Below are 19,907 nucleotides of genomic sequence, written 5' to 3'. Positions count from 1 at the left end.
GATCTCATTTTAGGGTTAAGGTCAGATCCTATTTTTTATGTTCTTTCTTATTGTTTTTTTATTTTGAATTGAGACTAATTATTGATTTTTTGTAAGTGGAGTATAATTGTTAACAAGGATTTCTTAATTAGATCCAAGCTCATGTATACAGATTAGGGTCTCTTTTGGAGTATTGGAATTGGAATATGAGTTTGTTAAGCGGTAGAGCCGAGGTTAAAAATTTTGGGTTTGAGTTATCATGGTGCACACTCCCGATCTTTAAATTTATATTTGTTTATTTCAAATAAAAAGAAATGAAATTCAGCCATAATTGCAGTTTTATGGAATTGAGTTTGAAGTTATACAAATTTAAATAATTTATTTGAAGAAATTAAATAGTACTAGTATTCACTTTTTCTAAGGATGATGACTATTTTAGATTGTGGAGTACTTTGTTATGTGAAGAAAAAACAAAATTGAAGAAATAATAAGATAGATATAATAGTGTTTTCGTTTTCTGAAATAGATTATCTTTATTGAAAAAAATGATATGCTTTTTCTGAAGTGAATTAATATGGAGCGAAATAAGTTCATACGAAATTATATAGAATAGTTATAGACTTTGAATTCTTAATCATTAAATTATATGGTTGAAGAATATAAGAAAAGTAGTCTGGTTATTATTGTTAAATTTGTGAGTTTAATTTAATTTAAGGGTAGCCTTTCTTTCCTCAAGCAATAGTTAAAAAATAATTTGAGAAGAGATAAATATACTTCTTTAAATAATGAAGGTACCGTTTAAAAAATTGACTATTCTATATTAATTTTTTTTTGTAGTGAAAAGATAAAAATATATGCCTCTTTAAATAATGAAGGTACCGTTTAAAAAAAGTTGACTATTCTATATTAATTTTTTTTATTTGTGGTGAAAAGATAAATATACCTCTTTAAATACTGAAGGTGCCGTTTAATTGTTATGATTTATTATCATATAATTATCCATCTAGGACAATGTCTTAAGATTCAATTTCACGAATCAAGGAGTATAATACACAACATATTTACCATGAGATATATTTATTACTCATTATGTCTCACGTTATTTGAGTCATTTTTTTGTACTCGTTTTGAAAAAATTAATAAATAGTACTAGTAGTAGTTAAGATGGAGAAAGAGTAAACTAAGAGAGAGAATACGAACGAGAAGGCTCTTATCTGTATTATTCTCTTTATTACTTTACTTTGTCTCCACTTTAACTATTTATGGAGTATTATTTTCTCAAAATGAGTGCAGCAAAATAAATGACTCAAGTAACATGGAACATAAAAAATATGAGATATAATCTTGTAAACCGAATGGACTCGAAGTATAGGCAACTCCAACTATTGATTACATATTTTTATTAAAATTGAGAATTTGTCATGTTGGGAAATTTAATCATGATGGAGATTAATCTCATGAGCCAAAAATAATACTATAGTACATATTTATCATGAGATATATTATTACTCCATCTGTCCCACGTTACTTGATTCATTTTTTTGTACTCATTTTAGAAAAATTATATAGTACTCCCTCCGTCCCTCAAGAATATGCATTACTTTTTAGTCTATCTCACAAGAATATGCACTTTCTAATTTTGGAAAGTCTTTTCTCTCTTATGAGGTGAGACTCATTCTCCACTAACAATACTTTATTTACTTTTTCTCTTTACCTTTCTCTTACTTCACCAATTTTATATTAAAACACGTGTCAACTCCAAAGTGAATATTCTTTGGGGACGAAGGAAGTAATAAATAGTTAAGATGAGGATAGAGTAAAGTATGAGAGAGAGAGAGAATACAAAAGAGAAGACTTTTCTCTATATTATTCTCACTTTTACTTTACTTTCTCCCCTTTAACTATTCATGTATTGTTTTCTCAAAATGAGTGAAAAAAATAAATGACTCAAATAATATAAAACAGAAAAAGTATTAAATATAATCTTGCAAATTGAATGGACCAATGTATAGGCAACTCCAACTATTGATTACATACTTTTATTCAAATTGAGAATTTGTCGTGTTGGGAAATTTAATCATGATGAAGATTAATTAATTTCTGCGTTTCATACTTCTTGATCCATATTTAGGCGCAATTTGTGGAAAATGAACTCATTTAATTGCAACTATATTGACTACATACTTTTATTCAAATTGAGAATTTGTCGTGTTGGTGAATTTAATTATGATGAAGATTAATTAATTTCTGCGTTTCATTTTTTTTAAAGCTGCTCCATACCCAAAGGCAGAGATCGATCACCTGACCATTTGGTTAAGGATGGACGACTGCGTTTCATACTTCTTGATCCATATGTAGGCGCAATTTGTGCAAAATGAACTCATTTAATTGCAACTGTTTAAATAACCTGATTCTTAACTTAATTACTGAAGATTATTAATTTGTTGGATTCTTCTTATTTGATATATTGATCGATCATTCCCTTTATAAAAAATACAAACAATAGCTAACAAGAAAATTTGATGTTGCATGTATTGATGTATATTTATTCGACCAAAAAAGTTGTATTCCAACAATTCAATCAATTCATCTACCAGATTCGATGTATAATCATAAATTTCCAAACATATGAAAATCCAAAGGTTAAGACAAGAGAAAATGGCCAAACAAATACGGAGTATATTAATTACAGCTGTCATGTATTCTCAGTTAAAAAAACAATAACACTAAAAAGCTAGCATGGTATATATATTTTCGTCTAATGTTAATCAACCGTTACATTATATTTCTTAAATAGCTATATATAACATCAATTATATTAAATGTTAGTACACAACAACCATAATGTTTATTGCACTTTGTACGTGGTATACACTTCTAAAAAATTAAATAATAAAATTTAGTCATTCTCTTTATTCAGAATTGATGGGAGAAGATATACATGAGATAGAATTTTTAATTTATTTTTGTTAATTTTATGAATATTTATTAAAATAACTTTGTGTGGCAAACCTAGCTGCATAGATATATTGTATTTAATAATTGGTTAATTTATATGCCGTAAGCTAAAACAAAACCAAACATATATGTTTAAATAAATATATATACATACATATATAATAATGAGAATCTATTTAATCACATTTATATGGAACCCATGCATATGAAAATGGGTTTGTTTTGTGACATTTTATAAGCATTTTCGATAGAACAAGATAAATCTACATTTTTATTTAAAAGAATATTAAAGTATTACTCCTATTTCGGAAATCCCATTTATAAGAAGAGCAAGGAGTGAAGTATTATCGAGATTAATATTATTTTGAGATTATACATTTATACTAGATAAATATTTCTTCTCAGATCTATGTGTCCGACATTTTTTTATTGAAAATGCATGCATATATTTGCGTGGCCTCCATGCAAGGTTTTATTACTACGCATGGCGCACCAATAAAATAGGTGGTTGTCGGTTTCATTAAATTTTTGAAGTAATTTTAATGATTAAAGATACCGTACATAATTATTATACTTTTTATTTATTTATTTATTTATTACCAATTATTTTTGTTTTATTAAATCGTTTTTATTATTCTCTTCATGTCACGTCGATTAGACTACATAATCGTTGTTGCCAACATAATTCAGCTATACAACTGATTTGCTGTCGAGTACTAAGTAACATAGGAAGGTTATCATGATCCGTTTAGCTGTGGATTTATTTTTAAATTTATTTGCAAACTTTTAATTTATCGACGTTTCATATTATTAAGATTTAAAATTTTTTGTTAATCATATACTAGTACTAAATTTACTAAGCAGTGATTCAACCAGTCCTATTGATCGAACCGTGAACTGATAGCCTCGTCGGTTCCCTTGCTGATCTGGTTTTATAAACAGTGGTCAGAATCTAGAGAAAACTGATCAGGTACTATACTAATTGGATTCAAGTAGGCCCATTCAATTTGGGCCTAAAGACTAGTTATTGGATCAAATTGTTAGTCGAACCCACCACCCATCTCTATCTTAGAAAAAAAAATGTATTTATCACTGTAAATGTGTAATACTACTATACTAGTAGTAATTAGTTGGTTATTATTTTTGACCCCTTTGGATCAAAGATTCACTACCAAACAGGTTTAAATGCATCATAAACAGCTAAGAACAAAAAACCACATTCAAAATATTCAAAGTTCAGTACCATTTAAGCCCAACATAGAGATCATAGATCTGTGAGGATCATAGCTCAAGTCGACTCAGTGAACAAACAAATCGGAGACACCAGACGAAAAGCAGCAGGTGACGGGCCACTATTTTCGACCCCTTCGGATCAAGAACGAACAATGAGGTGACAGTTGGCCATAAATTTCTGTTCACGGTGAGTAATTTTCACCTGACCTAACATTATTTGTCTCCTTTGTATCAGTTTTATACAGCGAGGGACATTAGTAGGTAAGTAATGGAAGCTTACTATGCAACGGTGTCGAGTTTCTCGAGCTCTCACATGAGCTTGTATCGTTTCTCTTGGACACCGGTAACTCCCATCTGTATCTCTATTATTGTGTGAAGCGGCATCTGCGTATTGTGAAAGAAAAGATAAGCCGCGTTTAATTTTCAGAAAAGATGCAGTTCAGCTTCTGTAGTAGAACAACAAAATAAAAATGGAAGAGAAGCTTCTGTAATTCTGTTTTATATAGTTTTGCAGCCTCTTCCAATGGTGTGAATGTTGTCTTAAACAGACCAAATATTCCGAATATATTTCAAAGATAGGATATCAAAGTTTGGAATTCGTAAATTAGTGCAAGACGTGGAAATTGTCCATAGTTGTGAATGAATTACCTCGATATGGGGAATCTCTTTCAATGGCCTATCAGCAAAATAAGCATACAAAGCCCTCAAAACTGCCTGAAAATCCAGAAGAAGTCAATTGGCATCTCAAGCATATTCTGCATTTTCGTGGGGGAAAACTAAATTATAGGAGTATGATAGACGTATAACCTGGTGGGATATGACCACAACGGGAGCTCTTTGTCGTTCGAGCTCAATAATTACAGGCTCCAGCCTAAAAAGAGAAGAAACAAATGCAACGTTTTAGGCGTTATGAAGTATGAACTTGACCCAAAGGGAAAGGCGCATTTGAACTGCATAGGACGGACCTTTGTATAACGTCAAGATAAGATTCTCCACGAGGATATCTGTACCTTAACTTGTCCTTTTTACGCGATCTGCAATTTTTAGGATGAAATTAATTTCAGAAGATGTTAATCAATGACAATGAGAGGAAAGGAAGGGGAAAGGAGTGTAAAACAAGACCACCTATATAAAAAGAATTACGAACTGAACGACAGGAAGTTAGGTTCACGAGAGAGGGAATGGGACATTCAAATACACCTAACTGGTTTCTAGGAATATGCTCTGTGGAATTCAAGTCTGCAAAGACCGTTTTGAATAACATCTCGAAAATACTTTTATCCCTCTTCTCGGTCTGAACTCTGAACTCCACGAAGCTCGCTAGGATAACACAAGCAGGCTAAGGCTTCAATGCTATTATATTTTACAGTTATATACAGACCGAGCATTATGTACTTAAATCATAATTAATTGTGTGGTTTTACATGGACCATATGACTAGCAACAAATGCTAAAATTCTCAAATCTATTATACAAAGTGGTTATTACTTATCATCAAAAGGATAAGGTGAGAAAACGGACAGTTTCACGTAATATCATCAAATGGATAGGTCACCTTGTACATACATGTTATATATTTCACTTGTACTTCGTTCAGGACAAAACAAAATATGGAGATGGAAGAACGTAACACATAAGAAATGAAGCATACTCATATTCTTCTGGCATATTTTTCTTAATTTCTTCATATGTCATCCCATCGCATACACCAGAATTAATTTCGTCAAGTGCACGCCATTGTATCTACAAGATAACATAATAAAATGAGTAATATTAGATGTCAGTCAAAGAAACCGACAACAGAAAGTGCAGTTAAGAATAGCGTCAATCATAACCTTGGGAAATCCTCCAATCGGACCTGCTGTCAGAATTGTTCTCTGTAACGTGCTAGTCCATATCTGATCACAGTAGAAACAAAATTATAATGATATGTCTTCCTCATAATATTCCAGTACCCAGATTGAGTTAAAATTGAGGCATAGAGAGGAAGCCGATATCCCAAAATTTATGAAATTGGAGAATCTTACGGAAGCAGCCTTTTCATTTTTCAGGCGCCTCTCGACGAAATTTGCAAGCTTCTTAGCATAAAGCTCGCCAGAATCACTGCACAAGGAAAATAAGCACCAAAGTTACCAAATGAAGCCAGATCAAATTACCCTTATGCTGATAAACAGAAATAGTAGTTATAACTGAAAGTCTGAAACAAGTTAAAAAGAACATTACTGGTTTTCCTAAGAATGGAAAATATTTCATATGTATGCTAGTGCAAAGCCTGAGTACTTGAAGAAATGTTAACTTCTAATATTTTGACTTCTCTCAACAAAACATGGTTGCAGGTAAAAGGCAACATTATTCTCTCGTTTGAATTTCCAAGAGACCAAATCAAATTTAAAGAGGATTTGGAAGGAGTTTAAGCAAAGTAGAAACTGTATTCGCATTCCATAATTCAGAGAAACCTTATGGCGCTGTCACCACCAATTCGACCTCTGACATTGTATCGGCTCTCTCCATGCCTGGTAAGCAAAATTGGACGGGGAGTCAGATGTGTATTCACCTGCAAATGATACGCAACACCATCAGCCACATCTCATGTTTGGTTATCATGTAATCCTTCCAGTCCCCATTAACTGCCCCATTCGGTGCGGGTTTTAAGAAATTGTTGACTTTGTTAAAAAGGTGAGAGGAAATGGGGAGCGGAGGGTGTAACATGCACACATTGTAATTTTGGTGATGACTAAAACACACCTCCCAGTGCATGTATCCAAAATTATGTAACATTTAAAAAAAAGAATTAATCGGCAGATTTTTGGAGGCAAAAATTCAAATTAATCAAAATTCAATTTGGAATCATATAGACCACTTTCAATTCTCTCAACTGTGGTGGGTAAAACGTATCTTCACAATTTATTTGCAGAAAACTATAGCAAGTCCTTAAAAAAGATGTTTTACAACATACCAGGAAGAATACTATCCGCCCTGGAAGGTACCCACTAATGTTGTTCACCTGTTTCAACAAAATACAAATATTTATTAGATGGTTATATAATATCTCAGTCTAAAGTAAATTGGTAAAGAAAGGTAAGGACCATTTGTGCTTTGGTAAAAGGCCATAACAACTATGGGATGATATGAAAGAGACTCACAAAACAGGCACAGTGCATTGATGCCCCTTTGCTCCAACTATAGATACTACATCCGTGAAAGACAATGGTGTTCAAAGTGTACTAATTTAAGCAAAAGAAGCAGCCTCGTATCGCGATAAATTGCTTTTTGCGAGACCTTCATAGATTTATAACACATAGTATATGCTTAGCACAACCAATCTATGGTTGCATTTCAACATGACAGCTTCAAAAGTTCTGTAATGATTTTAGATGCTCAGGACATTTTCTTCAAAAAGATCCAAGATCGTGGTTCTAACTTATATCATCATATAGTGGTAGCAGCACCATATGTCAAGGTGAGGGAAAGCAGATTATAACATTGCCTTCACTGGATTTAATTATCGAAGCATTGTCTAAATGTATAGATATAAATATGACTTTAGCCATTATAATATGGTCTTTTCATCTACTCAAGGAAATTAGATTCTGTAGAAGCATTCACACATCGGCATAGCACTCTTGCTCATATAAGTAGATAGCTAATACTCTACAAAAAATAGATTAAAACAAATACAAGAACATTGAGGGGATTTACTTGTATTTGTCCACCATTTCCAGAGACCATGTCTATCATTTTTATATAAGACCCTTCTTCAACTGGCTCATAGACCTGAACAAAAAGGAAAACTGCTCATAAATCATTACTTTTCTCCACATAACACATTTCCAGGATCTACCTTTTCGTAATTTTCCAGTCGGACCTTGAAGTCATGATACCCTGCTTCAAAATCTGGCCTGAAATATACCACCAATCACTGTGAGAATATATGTGGTGCATAAATGACAAGGAAACCATCTTGCATCGTACTCTTCTGCATAGTCTGCACTCTGTTGAACTTTGAGACGTATATTCCTCTCAATTATATTCCTATCGTTGCATAATGTCTCCAGAAAGATAATCTGTCGGTAAAAAACATCATGATGAAATATCTAGTGGAAAAGATTTACCCAAGTCGCACTACATTATGATGACTTGGCACTACAGAAATGCACATTTAAGGTGAATGCAGCAATTTGAGTTAATTAATTTATTGACATACTCAGAATAAGCTGCACTTTATGGTAATTGACAACAAAAATTGAGTACACAATACAAACCAAAATGTTACTATTTGGACCACAATGTTGTTAATGCACAGACATTCTCAACGGGTAGGCACAACTCTCATTTGAAGTTATTCAGGTTCTCTATGCCTCTAACTAACACTAAAAGAAAACTCTTTAAGTAACCATCTTTCACGCATGCTAACACATTACTGGTAAACCACTTTATACCATACAACAGAATCAGTTGAAAATTCTTTGAATAGACAATATGCTAATGATAAAGCAACCAAAATTCAGTACTCCACCTTGCATTCGCCTTCAGCCATTTTCATAAGCATATTCCGTCTTTTCCTGGTACTGTTTGTAGCATCAAATATCCCAACCTAAGCATAATTAAAAATGCATTACCAATGGATCCAATAAATGTTATGCTGGTAAATTGAAATGTACCTACCTGGCCACCCTCTTGCATCCAAGATATCATATCCTCCATTGCAAGAGCTGCTACCTAGTAGATGTCATGAATTAGAACTATGCCCAAGGAAAAAGGTCAATACAGATTAGAAGTTTTTATATAAGAAAAACATTAACAATAAAACTTCTGAATAAAACCTGCACCTTCTTATTATTGGAACCATTCACAGAAAAAATCAGATTTGAAAGAAATGCTTCCAATTAAGAATACCTCATTGCGTGCCTCTATGCCTTCTGGATTGTCGCCACTGAAAAAATCAGCTGTCTGCATCATATCAATGAGAGTTAAATAAGTATCATAATTAAGGATCCTAGAGTGTAACAAGTTCAATATGTTGTGAATAAGTGGTTCATTATAGTGGAGGCATATATGCCCAACGCTATCCCTTGCACTTGGTGATATCATACATATACTGGACGTAACTTGCCGAAAGAAAGTAACACTGTGTCAAAGTTAAATAAATAGCATGTCTATTCCTAATACTCTCCACACAAAAAAGAGGAAAATTCCCTCAATCTTCTTGATAATAGAGGCTACATGTTGACAAATTGGGAATCCTGATGGCCACTAGAAATAGAACTGACACCTCTGTGCTTCATGAGACAAGCAAACAAAAAAGCGGAAGACGAGACATGGACAACTGACAGTACCTTGTTAACTCCATGCTTGAGCCTTCTATACTGCAAACAGAATTCACAGCAATGTCCCTTACTCTCGAATAATAGCAGGAAAATAACAAAAGAGAAATAAAAAATAGAGAATCAATGACCTTCCCAACATTAAAGTGTTTCGTATCATGTCCTAACCAGCGAAGATATCGAGTAAGTTTTGCTGCTGTGAAAGTTTTACCCCGTGCAGGCAACCCAACCTGTAAGAAGCTCGATTTTGAAGCATGAAAGTTGAATATCCAAATTCCAATAAAAAAAATCCAAAAATGGAATACAAGACAATGTTCCTTGTATCTTGGGCATTGTTGAAAGGATCTTGCGTGTCAGATAAACAACTGTAATATTCATCTGTAGGATAAAACATTAAAATCTAAAATAAAAGTTTTCGTATTCATTTGAAAGTTTAGATATTAGCTCGCTGAAGAAACTAAGGTCCCCAAGCCTCCATATGCAGAATCGGAGAAAATGCAGAGCAATTAATGTTTCATTTTGAATTATGTTGTGCTAACTGTTGTTTAAGATACATTGCAGAAATCGTATGTGCAAGTTGCACCACATATTTGCATGCATATTTACCATACAAGCAAATGGACATCAAAAGAAAACACATAATATAGGAAATGTTGACACCAAATTGCTTAGAACTTAGTTTTCAGACGGCTAAAACTTCAAGAACAAAATGGAAAGGAAAATATATGCCAACTCTATCCAACAAATTGTCAACTCCTGATTTTTCTATTACTTGAATGGGTAGACTAAATGGAGATGGGGGATGGGCACACTTAACTGCAAACTAAACAATCTTCACAAAAAGCTCTACCTGGCCCTGAAGAGGTAAAATGACTTCTATGATGTGTTAGCTAGAATACTAGGAATGTACCAGGACAATTGCCAAATGCCTATCCTCCTTGGGCCCAAGCATCTGATCTGCTACAGCTCCTGCTGCAACAGCTCCTGCAGCAGCTGGCATAGAGTTCTAGAAAAACAAAAAATTGATGTCTCAGAAGCTACTTTGCAATGGAAGATATACATTGTCAGAAATGTTAAACCAAGTATCATAGATTTCTCACAAACCTTAGCCTCGGAACCAAGTTTGACATCAACAGCAAAAGCAGAGGAACTTGATGATTTCATTAGCCTAGGGGATCCTACCCCCCTATCCACAAAGAGTCCTCTGTGACCTTCCTGTTTCTGCATGTTAGAAAAAGTTCCAACAGACTTTGACTCAACCAAGCCAGATCCTAAAGACAATTTTGCTGTTTCTGGGGCAATGACTTCCATCCCCTGACAGAAAATAAACAGAGTCAACATACGAAGGAATACTGTACAAAAGTTGTAAATACATGAAAAGCAAGCTGTTAATATCAAGGAATTTGTCCTCGATGCCATGAAATGGTGTGTAGATAAATCAGGTATGTATTTGTTATAAGTTCTCTTGTCATGTCAAAAGCAGACAACTTCCGTCATTTACTTCAGCAACTAAATTGGGAGGGTGGACTTTTCATTTTGCCTTGTCAAAAGAATAACATTTGATTTCATTGGTACATTCACATTCATAAACACAAGTCATAATCTGATAACAAATTGCAATTGAAAAGTTTCAGCTATCAAAAGTATAATCTTATACTTAAAAAAAAATATAAGTATGTCGATGCCAACCACCAAAGTAGGAAGATAGCAATGACTATGAATTTATTATGCATGAAAAGCACTATGTAAAATGAGGATTAAGAGTTGGTTATTATGTGTTGAGTTGCTTGAGATACACTAGACAAAATTCTCATCAGTATTGCATTAGAATGACAGTATGACACGCAACTCATAAATGGACAAAAAAGAGGAACAAATTAACACCATACACCAGGTCGGTCAACTGAGGCACCGAGGTCTTTTTGAGAATGTGATGAACCAAGAGAGCTGTCATTCCTAGAAAACACTCCTGTACGGGCAAGTGATCTAGGAGTTTCTGTCATATTTGCTGCATAAACAGGACCTGAATTTGCAGATGATGGAGCTGGAACAACATAGTGCTCAATATCGAGCTCCAAACTTGCTTGGGATCCAATCTGTATCAAAAAGTGTCCGATGAATGAAGCGATATTTACTCATGCATAACATGTCAAGTATAGAAAGCTATAAAAGCCGCAGAAGGGAGTGGGGAACATGTTGCCTATCGTGGTATGTGTATAAATCAGAGATGCAACAAATATGATGCTTCAAAAAGCTTCTTAGTCTGTGAAGATCCCTTATGAAAAAAATGATAAAAGGAAAAAAAGAAGGGAAAGTTGCACATTGTCGGGCATATGTTTGGCTTCAATACGTTAGGTTTAGACCTACATTTCCATAATTCCATCCCTAGTAGTATATTTGAATTATTCGGACAGTTTATTTGATAGGGGACCCAGGCATATAGGGAGGAAAACAGTACACAAGTAATATACTATTATCAGTTAGAAACAATACAATTTCAGAACATCAATACAGCATTTACTGCATTACCAAACTACAACTTGAGAGTGCTCTCATTAGTACGAGACGTTCTATACCTACCTCATTAGCAGCTTCAGTAGCAGAAGCTATACTGACGTCTGGTATTCCACGAACAGTGGATCGCTGGAAGTTCTCCTGATACGCCCTCCAACTTGCAGCAAGATCGAATGGTGAAACCCTATCCGCTTTAATGAACACTTTATACTCGAGAATCTCATCTCCAGACAACTTAAACATAGCCGAGTCCTGATCCCCTTGCAACGTACCTCCTATCAATTGCCTATTTGGACCCTCCTCCACAACACAAGGCACATTACCATGCTTCGGCTTCAACAAAAACTTAAAATCCAGCGTCTCTATTGCCACACAAAAATCATCAGACTTCGAAGTTCTGATGCACAAAAAATGGAGACGCGACATATTGCATACACATATTAGAAGCTAAATTACCGTGATTAGGTGGTACAACAAAGCTTAGTTCCCACATAAAAGTCGATTCCCTCTCCATAGACAGCTGTAGAATACAGTGCAATCAAATATAATCAGTAACAGCTGATAGAAGCACCAATTGCAACCCTATTTAATCGGTGTTCAACAAATGCACAAAATCGATGATAATATCCACAAACAATCAGAGACAAATTCAAAAATCCATAAGCCAGTCAGTAAGTGAAAAGAGGTACAACAATGCGAACCATAACTGCAATCACGGTCGCAAAAACACGAACAATTGCGAAGTTGCAATTGGTTAAAATAAACAGAAATTAATATAAAAACTCTAACAGCTTTGGAAGAATCCCAGGAGCCGACGAGAGGGGCGGAACCGTAGACATGGGGCACAAGCTCTCCTTTGAGCCTGTAGTTCTCCATTTTGAGAGAGACATAGAGCTGGCCACCGGCGTGGTCTTCGGAGCCATGGGAGCTGGTATCGGCGTTCGTGGATGCGGCGGTGCCCATATTCTAGAGGAGTGAAGAGGTTCAAAGCATTTGGATGTAGAGAGAGTGAGCTGCGAAGAGCGACGAAGTGGGTGAAAATGGCGATAAGAATGGAATGGAATAGAATTTGTAAAGGGAGGGAAATATTCTTTAGATTCAATTCCATCCTTATATATTAATTTTGTCATCTTTAAACTATATTTGGTTTTCCATGTCATTATCCACTTCGATTTTTTGTTTATTTATTATGCTAACGTAAACGCGGATGTTCTATCTCGTTTTGATATGATGCGGGGGGCATGCGTTGTAGAGCACTTAGGGCATCTTCACTGCAACTGAGTGGTAGGGGTTGAACCGCGCATGTTGGTGCTAGTGCGGACACATTGTAGGTGTCAGGGGCGGAGCTAGGATTTGCCAAGAGAAGGGGCAAAAATATTTTCATAAACAAATTTTGTTGTAATGAGAATGGGCATTTAAAATAGAATTTTAAAAAAATAATAATTTGAAGAAAAATTCAATAGGTATAGATTTTTGAGGAGGGGCAAATGTCCCACTAATCCTCCAAGTAGATCCGCCCATGGTGGGCGTCGTAGTATGGCCCATAGCACAGTGGGGTCGGTTCTGTCAGCGTTGTTCACCCGTAGCAATCTGCATTGCAGAGCTCCCAGATGGATTGACTTTTAATTTATAAAAAAATGATTTTTTTATTAGTATTATTTAATACTATTTTCGTCTAAAAAATTAAACTTGCACGACCCAAGTTTTAATGCTAAATTGATAAATTATGAGAGGTAGATATATAGAAAGTGGTTGAAGTGTGGAAGATGAGCCTATCTCAATAGAGATTAAAATTTAATAGTGATTAATTTTGATGGACAACAAAAATGAAAGAACATGGATTTTTCATCGACGGAAGAAGTATCTTATTTTTATATATAAATACAACATAGTAGCTTTGCATTGCACAACTTTTATAATTTCCCCATTAAATTTGTGTCTACAATTTAATGGGTCCCCACGATGATTGCAATATCAATGGCTCAAATGCAGATACAACAAATGATTGCTATATGAAGGGTTGCTAGAAGTATATAATGACCAAGGTCGTACGTTCATTGAGAACGTGAAGCAGCGAATACACAACACAAGTAGTGCATGATTATCTTGCCGGTGAGCCTTGATGAGGTCCACAAATGTTGAAGCGTAGTTTCATCATGCGTCGTTGTTCTTGCGCATTGCTATACACTGGTCGCGCATGATGATTTCTACTAGTACTGTACCGATGGACTTGGATGATATTTGCAATAATGCATGATGACCACTTAATATAATTTTAGGTCGCAAGGCGAAGACCCTTTATACGCGAACAACAAGCTCAAAGCGCCCCAAGCCAATCTCATCAATAAAATTTGAACATGCATTAACAAATTTCAGCATTAAAGTTTGTCTTTAATTTTTATTTTTGGAATTTTAATTAATGTACTAACGTTTATCAATTTATTTTGAACATGTACTAACTAAATCGGTGTTCTTTGGGCAAAGGAGACATCAGCTTTAATTTCTTTACCTCGTTTATTTGGGTAAAAATGTTATATTGTACATTTAATTTTATTTGTGATTTTTATTTTTTAACTATTTTGCCTATTTACCTTTCGTAGTCATTTTCATTTCTATATTGCTAATTCTGCTAACTCATCAACGCAGTGTATTAAAAATATCAACAGAAATATATTAAAATGTCAATACATAAAGTCAACACAATATATTGAAATGTCAATAAATTATGTGTGCATATTAATATTATCTTATTGACATTTTTAATACACTGCGTTGATGAGTTAACAGAGTTGAAATTAGCCATCGATCACGTTCCTAGTATAAATTTAATCATGATATAACGAGCATAATCAGAACATGAATTAATTTTGAATTATTATTTTATTAAAATGTAAATTTAGTTTAAATACTCCTATTGTTGCTAATTATAATAAAAATGAACAGGATTCTCATTCGCGAAAAAACGGACTTCTATTCAATAAGAGAGAAAAAAACTGAAAAGCGGTCGAGTTGCAAGCTTTTCATTTTCCCATCTCATGGCGGAATCTCTCTCTGTGTTGAATTTGTTGACACAAAATGGCGTTAAACAATGATTAAAGTTTCCCTTTCATACTAATTTTAATGAAGTGGAGACAGTGATGAGTCTCGATGATTAAAGTGAAGGCGACAGATGTGAAATGCGACAGCGCAGTATAATTATTGTCTTAGTCAACCATTGACGCTGAACAGAACAGCTCCAACAAATTATAGTCTTCCTCTCCATCTACCAAATCTAGAGAGAGAGAGAGAATGGGGAGTTACAGAGTGTGCATGTGCTTCACGCGGAAGTTCCGCGTGACGGAGGCCGAGCCGCCGGCGGACGTCAAGGAGGCGTTCCTGAAGTACGCCGACGGCGGGGCTCAGATGTCGGTGGAGCAGCTTCGGAGGTTCCTGGTGGAAGTACAGGGCGAGGCGGAGGGCGACGACGCCACCGCCACGGCGGCGGAGAACATCGTGCAGCAGATTCTCCAGAAGCGCCACCACATTGCCAAGTTCACGCGCCACGCTCTCACTCTCGAGGACTTCCACCACTACCTCTTCTCCGCCGACCTCAATCCCCCGATGTACAGCCAGGTATTCGGTTTGATTTGATTTTTTCCGATCTAGTTGTTTGATTTTCATTATTTGTGGCTAATTAGCTAGAAACATTGATTATAAGTTGGAAACATGCTGCAAGTGTGTGGAATGAGTGTATGTATGTGTGTGTATTTTGTTGAAATTTAAAACATAAGAGTTGAATGATTAATCTCATTTTTTACAGTCGATTTTTGGCCGAAACGGCTGTATTTTAATTTTGATACATATTCGTGGTAACATTGAGATAATCTTCCTAATCGAGATCATTGCTCAAAATTATTGTTATTTGATGCATAAACAACAAGGATTTGGATATTGAGACCGAAATAGTTTCGTGGATTTAATTTGATGCTTGAGACGATAATTGTTGATATGATTTAGCAATTTTGTCTCCTTTTTTCTTGACAGATGTATCTAATGTGGCTTGCACTATTATGTTTTGTGTGTAATACATGTTTGGACATGTGCCTCTCCTGCAGCTATGAATAGTGGAATAGTTAGGCTGTTTCTTTTGTTTTTTGCTACTTGTTCCATAATGCTTTCAACCACTCATCTGAAGTGCTTTAGGTGCAGGTGCTGTGAGTTATTCCCTAAGGGGGTGTTCGGTTTGCAAGATTAAATCTCATGATTAAATATGTATCATGTTTGGTTCATAAGATTGAACCCTTCAACTTAATCCTAGATGGATAGTCTCATGATAATTAGTCATAGCCTCCCCCTCCAACTAAAATAATCCCACAACTTAATCCTAGATGGATAGTCTCATGATATTAGTCATGACAACCGAACGCCACCTAAGTTTATTTTGTGTGCATCTCACAATTAAAAGTCGATTTTTGGGCTGCAGGTGCACCAAGACATGACAGCTCCGCTGTCTCACTTTTTCATCTTTACCGGGCATAACTCTTACCTCACTGGGAACCAGCTCACAAGTGACTGCAGTGACGTTCCTGTTATAAAGGCGCTGCAGAAGGGAGTGAGGGTGATAGAGCTTGATATATGGCCAAACTCTTCAAAGGATGACGTGCATGTTCTTCATGGAAGGTATGAGTTTCTCAAGGCTCTGCTCGTCTGGTCTTTTAGTGTCATTCCTGTTGATTTCTTGTTAAATTGATGAGTTCATTAATCTAGAGCAGTGCAACATATGAAAAAGAACAGGAAAACACTAAACAAAATGAAACTAAGGGGAAAGTCACCCATTTTGTAGTTTTATCACCAAAATGAGCTCAGGGTTCATATTAAATCAAAAACCCATATTCATTTATGCTTAAAATTGTGTTTGAGCATGACTAGTTAAAGAAGAAATGCCAGCTTTAATAAGTAAAACACGAGTTTATCTGACCTTGAGTTTTTGATAATCAACAAGTCGAGTTTGAGTGTGTTTCTGTTGATCAATATGTTTTAGGCGTATTGATGAGCCAAGCTTTGAAAGGATGAACATGTCAGTATAGAATAGGAAAGAGAATGAGTGCATCATATAGGACTCAATAACCTGTTAGTTTACTTCCAGCACCATTGCACCAATAAAAAAGTTGAAACATGATGCACGATCAATAATTGTAGACGAGCTATGTAATATGAGCTAGGAGAAAAGAAGCATCTTGCTGTCCACTTGAGTGCCTACTTTTAACTGTATCGGTATATCCTTTATGTTCCGTCAATTGGTTATAACTTCCTCTATTGTCAATATAGAACCGTGACAGCACCTGTGGACCTCTTGAAGTGTCTAAAGTCGATAAAAGAGCATGCCTTTTCTGCTTCTCCATACCCTGTCATAATAACATTGGAGGATCACCTTACGCGTGAACTGCAAGCTAAAGTTGCTCAGGTAAATAGCAAACATTGGAAATTATTTTAATTTATGTACATTCACTCAAGGATATCTTCAAGTGTTCTATGTGAATTCTCCTTAGATGCTCTCCCAAGTATTTGGAAAAATGCTTTTCTGCCCAGAGTCAGACTGCTTAAAAGAATTCCCGTCACCAGAAGAGTTAAAACATCGCATTATTATTTCCACAAAACCTCCTAAGGAGTACCTTGAGGCTCAGAACCTTAAGGGCGGTGAATCACTTAGGAGAAAAGGTTCTGAGGATGATGTGTGGGGAAGCGAGCCTTCGTGCCTCACGGCCGAACAAGAAGAAGAAGAAGATAAGGTAGGTAGGAAACGGTTGTTTTTCATTTCCTTGTTTTTTTCTTTACAATTAAAAAACTGTACATATGCGTGGAATAATTTATAAATATATCTTCAATGCAGATGGACAATGAAATGACAGACCTGAATCCTAACAATGAGGATGACGACGAGTGTGATCCTGGATTTCGTGAAGCACCTGAGTATAAACGCCTTATAGCTATCCACGCTGGGAAACCAAGAGGAGGGATGAAGGAATCACTAAAAGTAGAGGCTGATAAAGTGAGACGCTTAAGTGTTAGCGAGCAAGCTCTCGAAAAGGCTGCTGAATCTTATGGGACAGACATTGTCAGGTGTTTACCTATCTAACTATGACGCTACGCCCTAACAGTGGTAGATTTGTGTTCATAGTCTTAATGTTTCTTACATTAGGTTTACACAGAGGAATATTCTGAGAGTCTATCCTAAGGGAACTAGATTCAACTCGTCGAATTACAAGCCTCAAGTTGGTTGGTTGCATGGAGCTCAAATGATTGCATTTAATATGCAGGTTCGACCACAACTTTATCTTGAAACTTCTACACCTTAAGTTATAGTCGGGTTCTTGTTTGGTTTTTGATGGCTGGATCATAATCAGAAATGGATCTATGAAACGTTATCACAAGTTCAAGAAATGCTCGTATTTGCTGCTTCACATTCTACTAATTGCTGGTGCAGGGATATGGAAGATCACTTTGGTTGATGCAAGGAATGTTCAGGGCAAATGGAGGCTGTGGTTTTGTGAAAAAGCCTGATATATTGATGAATGCTAACGAGGTTTTTGATCCTAAAGCGAAGGCCCCCGTCAAGAAAACCTTAAAGGCAAGCCTCGACTCATGTACCTTGTGCTTCTTTAAACTATTCTCATCTAACAATGCTTCGTGACAGGTGAAAGTATACATGGGGGATGGCTGGCATTTGGACTTTAAACAAACTCACTTTGATTTATACTCGCCACCCGACTTCTACGTCAGGGTAAGCCAACTAGTCCCGATCTATTAGATTGTTTCGCTGCTTTATCATCTCCATTCTGGAAAAGCTTTGTACTATAAAACATGAATGCCAACATTCGGGCATTAGATCTTGACTTTTAAAAATAATAAATCCATACGACACAGGTTGGCATAGCCGGTGCACCGGCTGATGAGATCATGAAGAAGACGAAGACGATAGAGGACAACTGGAGCCCTGTTTGGGAAGAGGAATTCACATTCTCTCTCACTGTTCCTGAGCTAGCTCTGCTAAGAATCGAAGTGCATGAGTATGATATGTCGGAGAAGGATGACTTTGCCGGCCAAACTTGTCTTCCTGTCGCAGAGCTGAGGCCTGGCATACGGTCCGTGCCTCTTTGCGACCGGAGAGGTGAGCGCGAGAAGCTGAAATCTGTCCGCCTTCTGATGCGGTTCGACATCTCATGATTATCAAAATGCAGACCACCTTAGGAGGCATGTTCATTTGTTCTAGCAGGCTTCATTATCTCGGTATAAGAAAACAACGGGACGTACCCCGTCGTTGAGGAGGGCCCACCGTGCCCAGTTTCTAGAGTTTCATGGAGGAAGTTAACGGTGGAATTTGCCTTCGTTGGCGAGTGTCAGAGCTATTGTTTTGTACTAGTTTTACTTCTGTTTGTAAGGAGGCCTGCAGTTATTGGTGTGTTGAGTGAGCATAAAGTGATATCCAGTTTTTAATTTAATTTAATTTAATTTTTAAAGCAACATGATATTGGTTTATTATCCAAATACAGTTGCAAGTGGTTTTATATTTATACGTAGACTTTGATTTTAGGAATATTGGTTTCTAAAATCATTCCCCTAAAATTTGGTATTTTCCATAAATTTTAAAATTGGTCTATATAATAAGATATTTTAAAATTCGTATAAAAGTTTATGATTTTAGGGATTTTATTGGGTTGATTTTATTGGGTTGCGAGTAATAAATAAGTTTGCATTATTCGAAATTAGATTGAAAAAATAGTACATTATTTAAGATTGTTTAATGAAGTCTCTTCAGATTAAATCAACATAGAGTCATAGACTATCCACATGGATGACCTTTTCATTGTATTATTCATTATTATAGTAGTATATAGTAATATAAAAAAGTAATTAGAAAGT

General features: G+C 35.6%; 2 protein-coding genes across 3 annotated transcripts; one reads left to right on the top strand and one right to left on the bottom strand.

Moving 5' to 3' along the window:
* Window positions 1-4,138: 4,138 nt before the first annotated feature.
* LOC121787003 (6-phosphofructo-2-kinase/fructose-2,6-bisphosphatase-like) lies at window positions 4,139-13,098 on the bottom strand. 2 transcript variants are annotated; one of them, XM_042185601.1, is made up of 24 exons: window positions 12,798-13,098; window positions 12,465-12,528; window positions 12,075-12,370; window positions 11,384-11,590; window positions 10,599-10,808; window positions 10,405-10,500; window positions 9,626-9,724; window positions 9,507-9,536; window positions 9,067-9,120; window positions 8,836-8,889; window positions 8,687-8,764; window positions 8,143-8,234; window positions 8,012-8,069; window positions 7,870-7,944; window positions 7,127-7,174; window positions 6,627-6,724; window positions 6,198-6,273; window positions 6,006-6,068; window positions 5,822-5,913; window positions 5,136-5,204; window positions 4,978-5,041; window positions 4,819-4,884; window positions 4,451-4,554; window positions 4,139-4,377 (listed from the first exon to the last, which is right to left on the bottom strand). In XM_042185601.1, the coding sequence occupies exons 1-23, from the start codon at window positions 12,969-12,971 to the stop codon at window positions 4,480-4,482; spliced, it is 2,238 nt and encodes a 745-aa protein (XP_042041535.1). In that variant the 5' UTR covers window positions 12,972-13,098; the 3' UTR covers window positions 4,139-4,377; window positions 4,451-4,479. The 2 variants fall into 2 exon arrangements, with proteins under 2 accessions (XP_042041535.1, XP_042041536.1); XM_042185602.1 differs by having other exon boundaries at window positions 4,139-4,372.
* Window positions 13,099-15,201: 2,103 nt separating this feature from the next.
* Window positions 15,202-19,508, top strand: LOC121787004 (phosphoinositide phospholipase C 4-like). Its single transcript, XM_042185603.1, has 9 exons — window positions 15,202-15,620; window positions 16,471-16,667; window positions 17,316-17,451; window positions 17,537-17,776; window positions 17,878-18,107; window positions 18,187-18,304; window positions 18,472-18,615; window positions 18,682-18,768; window positions 18,912-19,508. Exons 1-9 carry the CDS (start codon window positions 15,297-15,299, stop codon window positions 19,209-19,211), a joined length of 1,776 nt encoding a protein of 591 aa, XP_042041537.1. The 5' UTR covers window positions 15,202-15,296; the 3' UTR covers window positions 19,212-19,508.
* The last annotated feature ends 399 nt before the right edge of the window (window positions 19,509-19,907 follow it).

Source organism: Salvia splendens, chromosome 22, assembly GCF_004379255.2.
Source record: "Salvia splendens isolate huo1 chromosome 22, SspV2, whole genome shotgun sequence".
NCBI lineage: Eukaryota > Viridiplantae > Streptophyta > Magnoliopsida > Lamiales > Lamiaceae > Salvia > Salvia splendens.
This window is presented reverse-complemented; position numbering and strand designations above follow the sequence as displayed.

Coding starts and splice junctions, on each gene's coding strand:
- LOC121787004 (XM_042185603.1), top strand. CDS start 15,297: ATGGGGAGTTACAGAGTGTGCATGTGCTTCACGCGGAAGTTCCGCGTG. Junction 17,452..17,536: donor TGCAAGCTAAAGTTGCTCAG/GTAAATAGCAAA, acceptor AATTCTCCTTAG/ATGCTCTCCCAAGTATTTGG. Junction 18,108..18,186: donor TATGGGACAGACATTGTCAG/GTGTTTACCTAT, acceptor TTCTTACATTAG/GTTTACACAGAGGAATATTC.
- LOC121787003 (XM_042185601.1), bottom strand. CDS start 12,971: ATGGGCACCGCCGCATCCACGAACGCCGATACCAGCTCCCATGGCTCC. Junction 9,537..9,625: donor AACACTTTAATGTTGGGAAG/GTCATTGATTCT, acceptor TTCTGTTTGCAG/TATAGAAGGCTCAAGCATGG. Junction 7,175..7,869: donor GAAATGGTGGACAAATACAA/GTAAATCCCCTC, acceptor TTGTTGAAACAG/GTGAACAACATTAGTGGGTA.